We start from the raw sequence: 15904 nt of genomic DNA on the forward strand, positions 1-15904 counted from the left end.
ATGTTATTCATGTTATAAAATCTTAAATAAAGTTTAAAAAAAAAGAACTTGATGGTCGTATCTTTCCATCCTCTGGAACCATTTCTAAACCTGACCCAAAAAAGGTGCTCCCACACCTCCTCCTTCATCACCCCCAAAAGTCCTTTCAAGAGAAGCAAGAAGTGATCTACTGTATCCGGTACTCCCATCGTGGCCTTCTCAGCATCGGAGAGGCTGGGCGCAGATGGGGAGATCGCTATGCCGAGCACCTTCACTCTGTCTGCACCAGGGACCTCCCAGTGGCTAATCACTTCAATTCTGCGCCCCACTGTCCATGGCCTCATGTGCCATCCCACCAAGACCACCCATAAATTGGAGGAACATTTGATTTTCCATCTGGGCCCTCTCCAGCCGGACATTAACATCAACTTCTCCAGTTTCTGCTAGCCTGCTCTCCACTCTCCCTCCCTTCCCTTTCCCTGTCTCCATTCCTCCAGCTCTCTGGCTATCTCCCTCTACATTCACAGAGCCATCCCTCTCCCCCCACCCCCCGCCCCTTTGGCTGCTGTGCCCTCCCTCCCTTATCCACCGATAACCTCCTGTCTTTGGGACCGTGCTCCTACCTTGCCCCCATTTTGTTCGGATGCCTGCGGACATTTTGCTCGTACCTCGATGAAGGGCTCAGGCCCAAATTGTCGGTTCTGCATTTTTGCCTCTGTCTACATAAAGGTCACTGTTTGACCTGCTGGGTTTCTCCAGCTTTGAGCTTTTACTTCAACCACAAGTGTCTGTGGATCTTCGTGTTTTACTTCTAAACCTGACTATATCCTTTCGCCATCCTCTAAAACACCAGCGGGGGTGGGGGGGGGGGGGGTGGGTGTGGTGGGAAGGGTGGTAACAGAGCCCTAGCTCAGGGCAGGAATACACAGACCAGTGCCAATTAGATTTCTGTGATATACACTTGTACAGATACACAGACAGACAATGTTAGGCAAAATGCAAATGTCATGAATAAATTATTGCTCCAAAGGCAAAGTTGTTAAAAACCTTTATTTTAAACAGTTTTATACAGTAAATAATTAAATCATTCAAAATACAAAACTAAGTGAAATGAAAGGAACGTACACACGGTAAACGTGTGTGAATGTGTCCTTTTCACCGGCTTTCACTTTTCTTTCTGCAGAAAGAACTCGGAGACTCGTGCCAGTACAGTGGCAGCGGAGAGGGACTGTGACAGGACAGAGGGTCAAGTACACACACAGACAGCTCACAATTGCATTAAATATCACAGATAAAGCAACTTCACAAACCTTTCCAACTATGATATTGTAAAAGCTTAGAAAAAAAATCCAAATATTGAAGACTCCACACACAACCCCTTGGCGTTTGGCAGTTCATGATTCTTATTTCACGAGAAGTATTTAAAGTTGTCAAGGGGGGGGGGTTTAAACTAGATTTCGCTTTAAAAAGAGACATCTGGAGAATGTTGGCTGCTCTCTGCCCTCAAGCTGATGGACGTGGAGTGCCCACAGAGACACAGTTCTCTCAGCACGGAACAATAGTGCATGGAAACCCAGATCTCTCATCCGCAGCCGGAATACTGGGGAAATGAAGCTTGCTAGGATGTCATTCTGGGGGAATTTGGTTATCTAGGGATCTGGAACAAAGACAGTTGGATAGAGTTCAGCTTCTGGCTCCAATGTCCAGCGAGGACAGCGATTCGAGAAATCCGGCCACATCGGAGAAAATAACCTCAGCCACAAACTCCTGAGGGGTCTCACCAGCGTGGGTGTGGGGATGATGGGAGAACACATCGCATGAAGAAAGGCTGAAAGGCTTTTCCCTTTGGAGCGACAGAGGATGAACCATGACTTGGTGCTGCATAAGATCATGAAGGGGCTTAGATGGGGTGGACAGCCAGCACCTTTTCTCCAGGGCGACTAGCAAGTACCAGAGGACATCTGTTTAAAGTGAGTGGAGGAAAGATGTCAGGGGTGGTTTTTTTTTTAAACACAGAGTGGTGGGTGTCTGGAATGCTTAGCCCAGGGTGGTGGTGGAGGATGGTACAATAGGGACATCTAAAAGATTCTTGGACTGACACAGGGATGTATGAAAAATAGAGGTTTATGGGTGTGAGGGAGGGAAAGGTTAGTTTGTTGATTAGGTTTATATAGGTCAGCACAACATTGTGGGCTGAAGGGCCTGTGCTATGAGGCAGGGAGGGATAACAAGAGAGCCTTCTATCACTGGAGACACACAGGAGGGAGCAGGCGCTGGAATCGAGAGCAACAAACACTCTGCTGGAAGAACTCAGCGGGTCGTGCAGCATCCGTGGGAGAAATACAGTGGTAGTTTTGGATTGGAACCTCTTGCCAACACATTGAAGAGGGTTTGGCCGCATAACGTTAACCAGTTCCCGTTTGCGCTGCTCGAGCCACTAAGATCCTCCAGCAGATTGCCCGATGCAGCTCCTGCAGGGTCTGGCTGAGAGGTGAGACTCGACCTTGGTGTAACGTGGAGGCATATCCAGTGCACAGAGCATATCGGTCTTCCCACTGGGCAGGAGCAGAGCCGTTAGTGCTGAACAGTCATCTTTTAACTCGGCGGCAGGTCCTTGTGGATCACTTCTCGCCTTCAGTGGAGGTGTTGGAGTGTGCAGCGGGTAGAATGCACTCCTTGGCATGTACCAAAAGGGAAGGCGTTAGGCTGAACCAAAACATAAAACACTAAAGCACAGTACAGGTTCTTCAGCCCTTGATGTCGTGCCAACCCATATATTCCTTAATAAAAAACACTTAACCCTCCCTACCCCTTAACCTTCTATTTTTCTTCTATTCATGGGCCTGTCTCAGAGTCTCTTAAATGCTCCTCATGTTCCAGCCTCTACCACCATCCCCAGCGAGGCATTCCAGGCCCCCACAACTCTGTGTAAAAAAAACACCCCTGACGTGTCCCCTAAACTTCCCTCTCTCCACTTTGTAAAATGGTGGAAGCGAAGGCCCTCAGCTCTGAAACCAAGTGTCTTCGAAAGGAAGGTGGCTTTTATTTCTCCGTTGGTTTCCAAAAGTCTGAGTGACATTGTGTTGCTAAGGCACAGGGTATTGAATACGGGAGTGCTGCGGGGCAGCTTAAAACAAGCTCCCCATGAACCACAGATGACACAACTTCCTCAGTGAGGCTTTTCGCACACGTCAAGGAACAAATAACCCTACAGGTATTCAACTGGTGGTAGGGACAAGCACCGTCACATCACCGTGGCAACAGAGAATACAGTCACATCGCCGTGACAACCGCTCCTGTCTCCCTTTGAGAGACACCCGTCATGTTGCTGTGGTAACAGAGAAAACCCATCGCCACGGGAGCAGGGAACATCCATCGTGTCAGCATGGGTAGAGAGAACACCCGTCACAGTCTCCGCTGTGAGAACAGTGCTGAGTGAACACTCTGCTCAAACACCCGGCCTGCGGGTTTGGCTGAGCTGTGACCGGTCCCAAGGGTGAAGCAGTCCTGCATCGGTCCACGCTGTGGGCCCTTGTCTGGGAGAGCTGGGATTCTCCGCTGCATCCCAGCAGGATGGAGCAGACCCTGATACCAGTGGCAGTGATAACTGAGGAGGACCACCAGACTAACTCAAGTCAGGAGACCCCAACCACCTTGCTTGTGCTCCTTGAGGTTTCCCTCTCCCCCTCCCCACTACCCACACCACCATGGAACTTCAAACAGCAGAGACGGCCACACATCACCAACATCAGGGACTTCTTGGGGGGGAGGGGGGTCTGTTTTGTTTGCCCTGACACAGGAGCATACTGGCAGATGGACGACGTGGTCCGGCGACAGCGGAGCTCACCCACCCACCTGAGGACTTCCCACGGGTGACAGCACATTGGGGCCATGAATCACTCAGGGTGAGGGGGCGGGGGGGTGGTTTGGGAGTGGACAGTGACCTTCCCGCTGCGCGCCGTGGCCTGTGTGCGTCTCCAACCAGCGGAGGCTGTGGGCTCATCCGCCGAATCCAGCCCCAGTCTCTCCCATTCCAACCCGTGGCGCCCTGCTGCGACCAACCACAGACCCTGCTGCGGGCAGGACGGATGGGGGCAGGCTCTGCAATCAACAGGGTACTCAGTCTGAGAACCAGCACTCGGGCTACCAGAGCCCAGCTCACGCCGGCAACGAGAGCCCTCCTCACTCTGCCAGGTCAGTTGTGTTTAAGTTTATCCTTTCCAACGCTTCTTCAGGATTTTTAGAGAGTAAAGTTGGTTGGGTTAAAATAACTTCTCCCTTAAGGCACTTTTCTAAGTTGAGTTGGCTGTTCGTTACTTTCCGATCTGCTGCAAGCTCTCCATCAGAATGCTCTTGTGGGCAAGGTCGGTTACTCCAGCCTCCTCGAGGTCTTCCTTCGTGATGTCACTGTCAAGGTCAAGAAATAAAGGCTGGGTTAGTAGGAAGAGAGTCCCCAGCGCTCCATCAGGGAAGTGAAGGATTGCCCCACCCCTCTGCACCCCACCCCTCTGCACCCCACCCCTCTGCACCCCACCCCTCTGCACCCCACCCCTCTGCACCCCACCCCTCTGCACCCCACCCCTCTGCACCCCACCCCTCTGCACCCCACCCCTCTGCACCCCACCCCTCTGCACCCCACCCCTCTGCACCCCACCCCTCTGCACCCCACCCCTCTGCACCCCACCCCTCTGCACCCCACCCCTCTGCACCCCACCCCTCTGCACCCCACCCCTCTGCACCCCACCCCTCTGCACCCCACCCCTCTGCACCCCACCCCTCTGCACGCTGACACACAATAGGGTCAAGTTTCTGGCAGAGCAGCCGAGCTCTACAGGCTGATGTGGGACAGAGATAAGATAGGGCGGACACCCAGCACCTTATCCCAGGGCTCACAATAGTCAATACCAGAAGAAACCTGTTTAAGGTGAATTTTAAATTTAGATGTCCAGCAGCGAAACAGGCCCTTTCAGCCCATGAGTCTGTACCGCCCAATTACACCCATTAACCTTCAACCCCCCGCCCCGGTTTTAAATGGGAGGAAACCAGAGCCCCCGGGGAAAACCCACGCAGACATAGGTAGAATGTACAACTCCTGACAGACAGTACGGGATTCGAAACCTGGTGCCGATCGCTAGCGCTGTAAAGGCATTGCTCTAACTGCTCAGTACACCATGCAGCTCATAGAGGAAAGTATAGGGGAGATGTCAGAGGTCATATTTTGGTGGTGAAGGCTGTTACAATAGGGGAATTTAAAAAACTCTAAAAGGCACATGGATGGAAGGAAAATAGAGGGTTATGGGTGTGAGGGGCGTAAGGTTAGATTGTTGTGGAGTAGGTTTATATAGGTGGACAGTGTGGGGGGGATTGTCCAGAGAGACAGGGTGGACAGCGTGGGGGGGATTGCCCAGAGAGTCAGGGTGGACAGTGTGGGGGGATTGTCCACTGAGTCAGGGTGGACAGTGTGGGGGGGATCGTCCACTGAGTCAGGGTGGACAGTGTGGGGGGGATTGCCCAGAGAGTCAGGGTGGACAGTGTGGGGGATTGCCCAGAGAGTCAGGGTGGACAGTGTGGGGGGATTGCCCAGAGAGTCAGGGTGGACGGTGTGGGGGGATTGTCCACTGAGTCAGGGTGGACAGTCTGGGGGGATTGTCCACTGAGTCAGGGTGGACAGTGTGGGGGGGATTGCCCAGTGAGTCAGGGTGGACAGTGTGGGGGGGATTGTCCACTGAGTCAGGGTGGACAGTGTGGGGGGATTGCCCAGAGAGTCAGGGTGGACAGTGTGGGAGATTGCCCAGAGAGTCAGGGTGGACACTGTGGGGGGATTGCCCAGAGAGTCAGGGTGGACGGTGTGGGGGGATTGCCCAATGAGTTAAGTGAGTGGACAGTGCGGGCAGATCCCCCACTGAGTTAGGTGGGTGGACAGTGTGGGGGGGATTGCCCAGTGAGTCAGGGTGGACAGTATGGGGGGGGGATTGCCCACTGAGCTAGGTGGGTGAACAGTGTGGAGGGAATTGCCCAGAGTTAGGTGGGTGGACAGTGTGGGGAGGATTGTCCACTGAGTCAGGGTGGACCATGTGGGGGAATTGCCCACTGAGCTAGGTGGGTGAACAGTGTGGAGGGAATTGCCCAGAGTTAGGTGGGTGGACAGTGTGGGGAGGATTGTCCACTGAGTCAGGGTGGACCATGTGGGGGAATTGCCCACTGAGTTAGGTGGGTGGACAGTGTGGGGGGGGATTGTCCACTGAGTCAGGGTGGACAATGTGAGGGGATTGTCCAGTGAGTCAGGGTGGACGGTGTGGGGGGATTGCCCACTGAGTTATGTGGGTGGACAGTGTGGGGGGATTGCCCACTAAGTCATGGTGGACAGTGTGGGGAGGATTGTCCACTGAGTCAGGGTGGACAGTGTGGGAGGATTGCCAGTGAGTCAGGTGGTTGGAGGTCAGAAACAAGAAGGAGCAATCACCTTTTTGGGAGTATTCTACAGGCATTGATATAGAACCATAGAATAGACCCTTTGGCTCTTTTAGTCTGTGCTGAACCATTATTTTGCCTAGTCCCATTTATCTGTGTCCAGAATGTTTTTCTCCAATCCTCTCGCATCTTTGTACCTGTCCAACTGTTTCTTAAATGTTGAAATTGAGCCCACGTTCACTACTTCAACTGGCAACTCGTTCCACATCACCACCTCCCTCTCTGAAGAAGTTCCCATTCAAGTTCCCTCTAAACCTTTCCCCTTTCACCCTTAACCCATATTTTCTGGTTTGTATCTCCTCCCCTCAGTGGAAAAAGCTCCGCCCACTCCCCATAATTTTAAATACCTTGATCAAATCTCCCCTCATTCTTCTAAGCTCCAGGGAATAAAGTCCTAACCTGTTTAACCTATCCCTGTACCTCAGTTCTTCAAGTCTCAGCAATATGGGAGGCGGGGTTAGGCCATTTCAGTGCCAGCGACCCAGGTTCGAATCCGACGCTGTCTGGAAAGAGTGTTTACATTTTACCCATGCCCAGTGAGCCAAGGTGGACAGTGCGGGCGGATTGCCCACTGAGTTAAGTGGGTGGACAGTGTGGGGGGGATTGCCCACTGAGTTAGGTGGGTAGACAGTGTGTGGGAATTGCCCAGAGATTCAGGGTGGACACTGTAGTCAGATTGCCCACTGAGTTAGGTGGGTGGACTGTGTGGGGAGAATTGCCCAGAGAGTCAAGGTGGACAGTGCGGGCAGATTCCCCACTGAGTTAGGTGGGTGGACAGTGTGGGGGGGATTGCCCTTCGGGTGCTCATGTTTCCTCCCACCCTCCTAAACGTACGAGGTTAAATTTAAAATTTAAGTTTCAATTTAGACCCACAGCAAGGTAACAGGCCATTTTGGCCCACAAGTCTGTGCCGCCCAATTTACGCCCCTTTAACCTACAACCCCAGGTACGTTTCGAACGGTGGGAGGAAACCAGAGTACCAGGGAGAACATACAAACTTTTTACAGACAATGCGGGATTTGAACCCTGGTCTCTATCATTTCATTAACTGAGCTGCCCCAGTTGTAGGTTGATTAGGGTATAAATGGAATTGGGTTTTGTCATGCTGTATATAAAAAATTTAAAATGTAATTAAAGAATTTAATTTAAACATCCTAGTAAATCTCTGCACTCTTTCAGTCTTATTGATATCTTATAAATGTTACAATACAGAGAAGGATATGGGCAAATGGGACATGTACAGGCCAGCACGTCTGCAGTGGGCTGAAGGGCCTGCAGTTGTGATCCCCTCAGCTTGTCTTCTTTCAAAGTGCTGACAAGGTACCTGAGTTAATGTGACCCGGGTTTTGTGTCGACTGCAACGACTTCGTCACACTAGGGATGGGACGGGTTACTGGGAGATTAGCATAGGGGAATACACCAGGATTTCCGTGCTCAGTCTCAGTGCTGTGACCATAACACAGAGGGGCATAAATAGGCCATTCAGCCCATCAAGACTGCCCCATTTTATCACTCAGCCTCACTGCCCATCCTTACCACCCCCAACTCCCTCCATAACCTGGCTAATCAAGAACCTGTCAATCTCTGCCTTAAATACACTTACCTGAGGAATTCCAGGTCATCCCAGCCATTGTGGACCAGCCCCTCCTCATACTTCTCCAGGCCCAGGCGCCGCAGCCAGTTCCCCACGCTGGAGTCATGCAATAGGCTTGAGCTGCTCGCTTGGCACGAGGCCTACAGGGGGCCAATAGGACAAGGCTTATCAACACCCTGCCAAGATCAAACTAAGGCTTCCCCCACCCCTCCCCTATTGGTGTAAAACTACCCCAGCAGGACAGCAGGGAAGGCACAGACTGCCCATCAGTCTCATTCCAAGAGTCAGAGGGCATTTGTTTCAAAGTTGTTGTCAGAACATAACAAGAAATAGAAGCAGGAATCGGCCATTCAACCCATTGAGGTTTCTTTGCCATTCTATAATATTATGGCTGATCTAACATGGGCTCCCGCCTGTTCCCCATAACCCTTAAATCCCTTATTCTTAAAAAACCTGGGGCTTAAATTCATTTAATGAGGCAGCCTCTACTGCTCCCGTGGGCAGAGAATTCCACTACTTACTGGAGCAAGCAGTTTCTCCTCATCTCTGCCCTAAATCTAGTCCCCTGAACCTTGAGGCTGAATCCCCTGGTTCTAATCTCACCTGCCAGTGGAAACAACCAGTTTCGTCCCAGGCCACCAAATCTTTCTCTTCATTTCCCCTCATTTCTGGAATCAACCTGGTGAACCTTGTAGATCCTTGGTCAAGCAAGGAGACCAGCTATAGGCCAGTCAGTGATCAGAGATCAGCCCATGAAATGCTGGGGGCTTGAGGCTGTGTCCCCTGGTTTTAGCCTCACCTGCAAGTGGAAACAACCTCTCTGCAACCCCATCTATTCCTTTTATCATTTTACATGTCCCTCTAAAGTTCCCATCTCATCCTTCTAAACTCCAATGAGTATAGACCCAGGCTCCTCATAATCTACCCACATGGACCCATTACAATTCACCTGCTGCCACAGTTGCTCCACAGTAGATGCAGTCTCTCTCTCTCTCTCTTCAGCCCTGGAGCACCTGGACAACAGCAACACGTATCCCAGGCTACATTTCAAGTCAAGTTTATCGTCATCTGCTTGCACAAGTACAACCCGACGAAACAGCGTTCATCGATTACAACTCCGCTTTCAACACCATCATTCCCTCAGCGCTGGTCAACAAGCTCCAAACCCTGGGCCTCTGCAACTGAATCCTGGACTTCCTCACTGTAAGACCACAGTCCGTGCAGATCAGTGACAACATCCCCTCGCTGAGAATCAGCACAGATGCACCTACGTGCTTAGCCCACTGCTCTACTCACTCCACACCCATGACTGTATGGCCAGGCACAATTCCAAAGCCGTCTACAAATTTGCCGATGGCACCATGGTCGTCGGCAGAATCAGACAGTAACGAAGAAGCGTACAGGAGGGAGATAGATCAGCTCGCTGAGTGGTGTCCTAACAACCTTGCAGTCAACGTCAGCAAAACTAAAGAACTGATTGTGAACTTTGGGCATCAGGAAAAACAGACAGAAACCTGAATAAAGAGGTGGGTAGGAAGTTCAAGCATCAATGTCTTTCTCCACATTCCTGAAGGGCTCAGGCCCAAAATGTCATCTACTCCTTTACTGCCCGTGGACGCTGCATAACCTACTGAGTTTCTCCAGCATGTTTGTGCGCATCTGCAGATTTTCTTGCTTAACAACCTGTGGAAGAGGGGGCCCTACTGTAGTGTTTAAGACACTTTGACAGGTAGATGATAGAACAGGTTTAGACTGTCATGGGCTGAATGCAGACAAATAGGACTAGCTTGGTCAGTAGGGATGAGTTAGAGCACAGAACATTCCAGCACAATGCAGGCCCCTTGGCCCACGATGTGGTGCTGACCTATATACATCTACTCAACAATCTAATTCTTCCCTCCCTCTCACCCATAACCCTCTATTTCACTTACATCCATGAGCCTATCTAAGTGTCTTTTTAGTGTCCCCATTGTACCAGCCTCCACCATTGCCCCCGGCAACGCGTTCCAGGCACCCAGCACTCTGTGTAAAAAATGTACCCCTGACATCTCCCCTAAACTTTTCTCCACTCACCTTGTACAGATGCCCTCTGGGATTTACTACAGGTACTGTCACCCCAGGAAACAGCTGGCCCACCACCCTATCGATGCTTCTCACAATCTGTAGACTGCTATTAAGTCACCCCTCATCCTTCGTTGCTCCAAAGAGAAAAGCCCCAGCTCTGCTAACCTTGCTTCATGAGACACATTCTTGAAATATAGGCCATATCCTGGTGACTCTCCTCTGTACCCTATCTAAAACAGCCACATCCTTCTTGTAATAAAGTGACCAGAACTGAACACAATCTTCCAAGTGTGGTCGAACCACAGATTTAAATTTATTTTAAATGTAGACATACAGCTCGGTAACAGGCCATTTCGGCCCACGAGCCTGTGCCGGCCAATTTACACCCCCTGTACATTTTTGAATGGTGGGAGGAAACTGGAGCCTCCTGGGAAAACCTACGCAGACTCGGAGAACTCCTTAAAGACAGTACGGGATTTTAACTCTGGTCCCAATCGCTGGTGCTGTAACAGTGTCGTGCTATCCACTACGCCAACTGTGCCACTCCCAACATTACCTTACAGGTCTCGACCTCAATCTCCCAACTAATGAAGCCAATACCAAAGGCCTCTCAATTACCCTACCAACCTGCGTGGTGATCTTGAGAGACTGATGGATCTGGATCCCAAGTTCTCTCTGTACCTCCATTTGGGGGAAGGGCCATTCCTCCAGTTGAAGGGTTAATTCTGTGCTGTAAAACTTAACTGGAGGGGACAAGGCCGACCTTGGCCTCTCCCTGGCCTCGGGCAGGCCACAGAACCCCCCAGGGATGGGCTCCATTGTTCTCACCTCCTCAGCCAGGTCTTCTTCGATGCTCTCCTTGATGGAGCGTGGAGGAAAGGTGGTGGTGGGCCGGCCATAGTCGGTGAGGAGGCTTCGGCTGGCCTGTCCCTTCACTGGCACCGAGGGGTTCCTCAGCAAGCCTTCAGCCTTGCCGGCCTGGTAGTCCACCTCGCTCAGGCTCTTGGCCATCTGCAAGGCTGAGTAGGAGCGGTCGTCGACGGGCCCCTGGTAAGCTGGGCCGCCGTGGCTGCCCGTGTATGGGGGCAGCAGCTGGCTCTTGGGGTGGGGCTTAGGGGCAAAGGAAGCTTTGGCGTCCAGGGGCTCAGCCGGCGGCCGGGCTCTGCCCCCAAGGTGCCTCATTCCAGGCTCGTCCTTGCACTTCTGCCTCTGGAGCTCCTTCACGCTGGCATAGAACGGATTTTCCACCATGTCCACCTCAGCCGCCTTGGGCAGAGGGGGAGGGGGATAGTCAGGGGGAGGGCGGTTGAGGCTCAGGCCCTCGTCGTCTGAGAGGGAGCCTTCCTCGATGGCCAGGGGAGGCCGTGCTGACTGGTGCCTCCTCTTCTCCGGCTGGCTTGGGGCAGTATGGCCTTTGGACTTCTGGATTGTTTTGGTCACGCCTGGGACCTGGTGGTCTGGTGACAGAGGCACGCCTTCCAGCATGTAGTAAGCTGGGTTATTGAAACTGTTCTTGGAGCACACGGCATCTGCATCCGAGTATGTCTCCTGCTGCTTGCACCTGAAACGGGCATCCTCAGATCAGTCCAACTCACTACAGGCCCTTTGGCCCACAATGGTGTGCCCACCCATATCAACGTCACAGCCCAGAACCCTCCATTTTCCTTAAGGCTGTCTCTCCTTTTGAAATCAGACTTGGGCAGTGAATGGAGTTCACCTCTGCATGTTGCACTGGACCGATCTGGTCACGCTGCTTCAGGACAGATGTCCTTAAAAAGATGCAATGCACCAGGAATGAAAGGGTTAGTATATGAGGGCCAAATGTCGGCTCTTGGACTATACTCGTTGGAGTACAGAAGGACGGGAGGGGGGGGGGGGGCAGGGAGACCTCATAGAGGCATGAAAGGCTTAGACAAAGTAGATGTGGCAAGGATGTTTCCTATGGTAGGGGATTGTCGGACAAGAGAGCACAACTTCAGGATAAAAGGGCATCAATTTAAAACAGAGAATGTGGAGGAATTTCTTCAGCCAGAGGGTGGAACTTGTAGCCACAGGCAGCTGTGGAAGTGAGGTCATTGGGTGTATTTAAGGCAGAGATTGACAGGTATTTGATTTGTCAGGGCATCAAGGGTTATGGAGAGAAGGCCAAGATGTGGGACTGAATGGGGGGTCGGGGGGGGGGGGTGGTGGGAGATGAATCAGCTGCAGGACTGAGGGGGGATGGATCAGCTGTGGGACTGAGGGGGGATGGATCAGCTGTGGGACTGAGGGGGGATGGATCAGCTGTGGGACTGAGGGGGGGGGAGAGAAGGATCAGCTCATGATAGAACAGCGGAACAGTCTTGATGGGCTCACAAAAACGTTACTAGGTTGGGAGTGGGGTGCGACTTATGGGGAGAGGCTCGGACTTGTTATTGTGTGTAATGCTGGTCACCACATTACAGGAAGGATGTGGAGTTTTTGGGAGGAATACAGAAGAGATTTACCAGAGTGTTGACTGGTGTAGAGTGTACCAGCTATGAGGAGAGGTTGGACAGACAGATTATCTTCTCCAGAGTGTCAGAGGCTGAGGGGTGACCTGATACAAGTCTGTAAAACTACGAGAGGCATTTAGAAGATGGATAGTCAGAATCTCTTTTCCTGGGTTGCCTGGTTAGGGTGGCAATTAGCATGACAGTATTACAGCACCAGCGACCCAGGTTCAAGTCTGACGCTGTCTGTAAGGAGTTTGAACGTCTCCCCATGTCTGCGTGGGTTTCCTTCCACCCTCCAAAACATACAGGGGCTGTTGGTTAATTTGGGTGTAACTAGCCAGCATGGGTTTAAATGGCCAGAACTTGCTTCTACCATGTTTGAATTTTTAAAAAGTCACACATCAAATGTTGCTATTGTGGAGGCAGGAGGAGGGTGGGGGTGGTGGTTTAAGGGAGCTGCGTGAGGCAAGTATTTTTACACAGGGAGTGGTGGGGGTCTGGAACAGGCTGCCAAGGGTAGTGGTGGAAGTAGATGCAACAGCAGGGTTTAAGAGGCTTCCAGACAGACACGCGAATCTGCAGGGAACAGAGGGATGTGGGTCAGCCACGGGCAGAGGTTTATTTTCATTGGACATCCTGTTCAGCACAGACACTTGGGACGAAGGGTTTGTTCCTGTGCTGAACTGTTCTATATTTTCTTTCTAGAGGACAGGAGGCTAAGAAAGAATTTAGAGATGAAGCCCAGATCAGGTAAACGGTCGTAATTCCTTCTCCCCCAGGGTAGGGGAATCTAAAATGAGAGGCAGAGATTTTATTTTTTCCTTTTAATTTAGACGTACAGCACAGTAACGGGCCATTTCGGCCCACAAGCCCGTGCCGCCAAATTACACCCGATTAACCTTCAAACCCAGTATGTTTTGAATGGTGGGAGTAAACTGGAGTCACAGAAGAAACACAACAACTCCTTACAGACAGCATGGGATTCAAACTCCAGTCCCGATAGCTGGCGCTGTAACAGCGTGGCGCTAACCACTACGCCATCCGTGCCGCCCTGAATCCCTCCAGTTTTAGGTGAAATTGGAGGGATTCAGGTCAATGGGACTAGCTTGGCCGGCATGAACGGGTTGTGCCGAAGAGCCTGTAGAACTTGCTGATGTTAAGAAATGCTGGTGCTGGGAGGATGTGGGGCGAGTCACAAGAGTGTGGCCAGAATCCTGATCAGCCATGGGATAGAGGAGCGGTACACACACACACCTCCACACATTTGGTGGAGTGGGGGGGGGGGGGGAGCCTTGTTCAAAGAGACTGAATGAGTACAAGATCATGGAGGATGGAGCTGGGGGAGGATGAAGCATTTCTGCTCAGCAAAGGGATGCCCAGTTATTCAGAGGACAGTTCCCACCAACCTACTGACTATATAGCAGTGGTAGTGCAAACAAAATCAGTCTCTTCAATTCACCCCCTACCAAACCCCCACCCTGTCCTCTCCCCATTCCCACCCTGACCTCTCCCCATTCCCTACCTGACCCCCACCCTATTCCTCCCCACCCCCCTACCCAACCCCCACCCTATCCTCTCTCCATCCCCTCCCTGTCTCTTGGCTGTTCTCTCCCCACCCTCTGCCCTGTTGCCCGTTTCCATTTCCCATCCTGTCCACTACCTATCCCTCACCCCATCACACTCCCTTCCCATTCACCACCCTGTCCATTCTCCTCACTCCTTATCCCCCATTCATCCCTCTATCTGTCCCACTCCAATTTGCTCTCCCTTCCTGTCTCTTCGACCCGTCCCATACCCTCCCAAACCCCCGCCCTGTCCCCTGCCTCCCCATCACCTCCCCATATCCCACTTGTCACACTCGCTCCCCATCTCTCCGGCCCATCCCTGCCCATCACCACCTCTTTTCCCCAACCTGTTTCCCTCTGCCCCTCCCCTTCCCCCCACTCCACCCCCTCCCCACCTGTCCTCAGCAGCCGGTGCAGGGAGCAGAGCGGATGTGCGCCCTGCTGGCCCACAGGCACCTCTGTCCAGCTCCTCGCACTGCTTCCCGAGTGGAGTCATGGAGCTCTCCCCAGTCGCCACCTTCTTGAAGTTCCCTCTGAAAGACAACGACGAAAGGTTTACATTGGCCCCAGCGCCACCAGAGCCTCGGATCGGGTCACTAGCGACTCAGGTGCCTGACCACCGACGAGGCATCTTCAGGGAGCCAAGAGGATGGGCGAGAGAACGTTCGCAGAAGTAGTGACCATCAAGGCCAATTTGTCACACTGGATCCACAATGGACAGGAGGGACCCTCTCCTTCCCACTCAACACTGCCAGAGACAGGGAGAGAGAGGACACTGTTTGGAAGGGAGCGCCTGTGACCTATACATCAGTAGCATCGAGGTGGGAATTGCCTCCAACTTTTTCCTCAGCCTGGCCTGTTGTTGACCATTCCTTTTTCTCTCAGTGATGCTGCTCGACCTGCTGACTTCTCCAATTTGCAGGTCGTAGAGTGTTTCAACATGGAACATTACAACACAATACAGGCCCTTCGGCCCATGATGTTGTGTCATAAGACCGAGGAGCAGAAATAGGCCATTCAGCCCATTGAGTCTGCCCTGCCATCCAATCAGGAGCTGATCCATTTCCCCACTCAGCCCCACTGCCCGACCTTCTCCTCATAACCTTTGATGCCCTGGCTAATCCAGAACCTATCAATCTCTGCCTTAAATACAACCAATGACCCGACCTCCACAACCACCTGTGGCAACAAATTCCACAGATTCACCACCCTCTGGCTGAAGAAACTCCTCCGCATCTCTGCTCTAATTGTCCTAAACTCCCCCACCGTGGGGAACAAACTTTCTACATCTATCCCGTCTATGCCTTTCAACATTCAAAATGTTTTAATGAGATCCCCCCCCCCCTTCATTATCCTAACTTCCAATGAGTACAGGCCAAGAGCTCTCAAACATTCCTCATACGATAACCCTTTCATTCCTCGAATCACCCTCATGAACCTCCTCTGAACCCTCTCCAACATCAGCACATCCTTTCTTAAATGAGGAGCCCAAAACTGCCCACAATCCTCCACGTGAGGTCTCCCCAGGTCCTCAACATCACATCCTTGCTTTTATATTCTAATCTTCTTGAAATGAACGCCGGCATCACATTTGCCTTCTTCACCACCAACTCAACCTGCAAGTTCACCTTCACGAGGACTCCCAGGACCTTTTGCATCTGGGGATTTTCAATTTTCTCCCCATTTAAAAAATATGCCATTTATTTTTTCTCCCACGACTGTACACTTTCTGACATTTAAATTGGATCGATGCAAAC

The 15904-nt window shown here is 51.9% G+C and overlaps 1 protein-coding gene across 5 annotated transcripts in view; it reads right to left on the minus strand.

Annotated features, from left to right (window-relative positions):
- Positions 1-1010: 1010 nt before the first annotated feature.
- inppl1a (inositol polyphosphate phosphatase-like 1a) overlaps positions 1011-15904 on the minus strand; it is a 228822-nt gene continuing 213928 nt past the window's right edge. For 2 of the 5 annotated variants that reach the window (XM_069892201.1, XM_069892203.1), the window contains exons 25-28: positions 14543-14680; positions 10937-11669; positions 8054-8184; positions 1011-4386 (exon numbers count right to left, since the gene is read on the minus strand). In XM_069892201.1, the coding sequence (XP_069748302.1) occupies positions 4293-4386; positions 8054-8184; positions 10937-11669; positions 14543-14680 (1096 nt within the window). In that variant the 3' untranslated portion in view covers positions 1011-4292. Of the gene's footprint in view, positions 4387-6849; positions 6954-8053; positions 8185-10936; positions 11670-14542; positions 14681-15904 lie in introns of all 5 variants that reach the window. The other 3 variants (XR_011342361.1, XM_069892202.1, XM_069892204.1) reach the window with 3 other exon arrangements.

The sequence above is a fragment of the Narcine bancroftii genome, chromosome 7, assembly GCF_036971445.1.
Source record: "Narcine bancroftii isolate sNarBan1 chromosome 7, sNarBan1.hap1, whole genome shotgun sequence".
NCBI lineage: Eukaryota > Metazoa > Chordata > Chondrichthyes > Torpediniformes > Narcinidae > Narcine > Narcine bancroftii.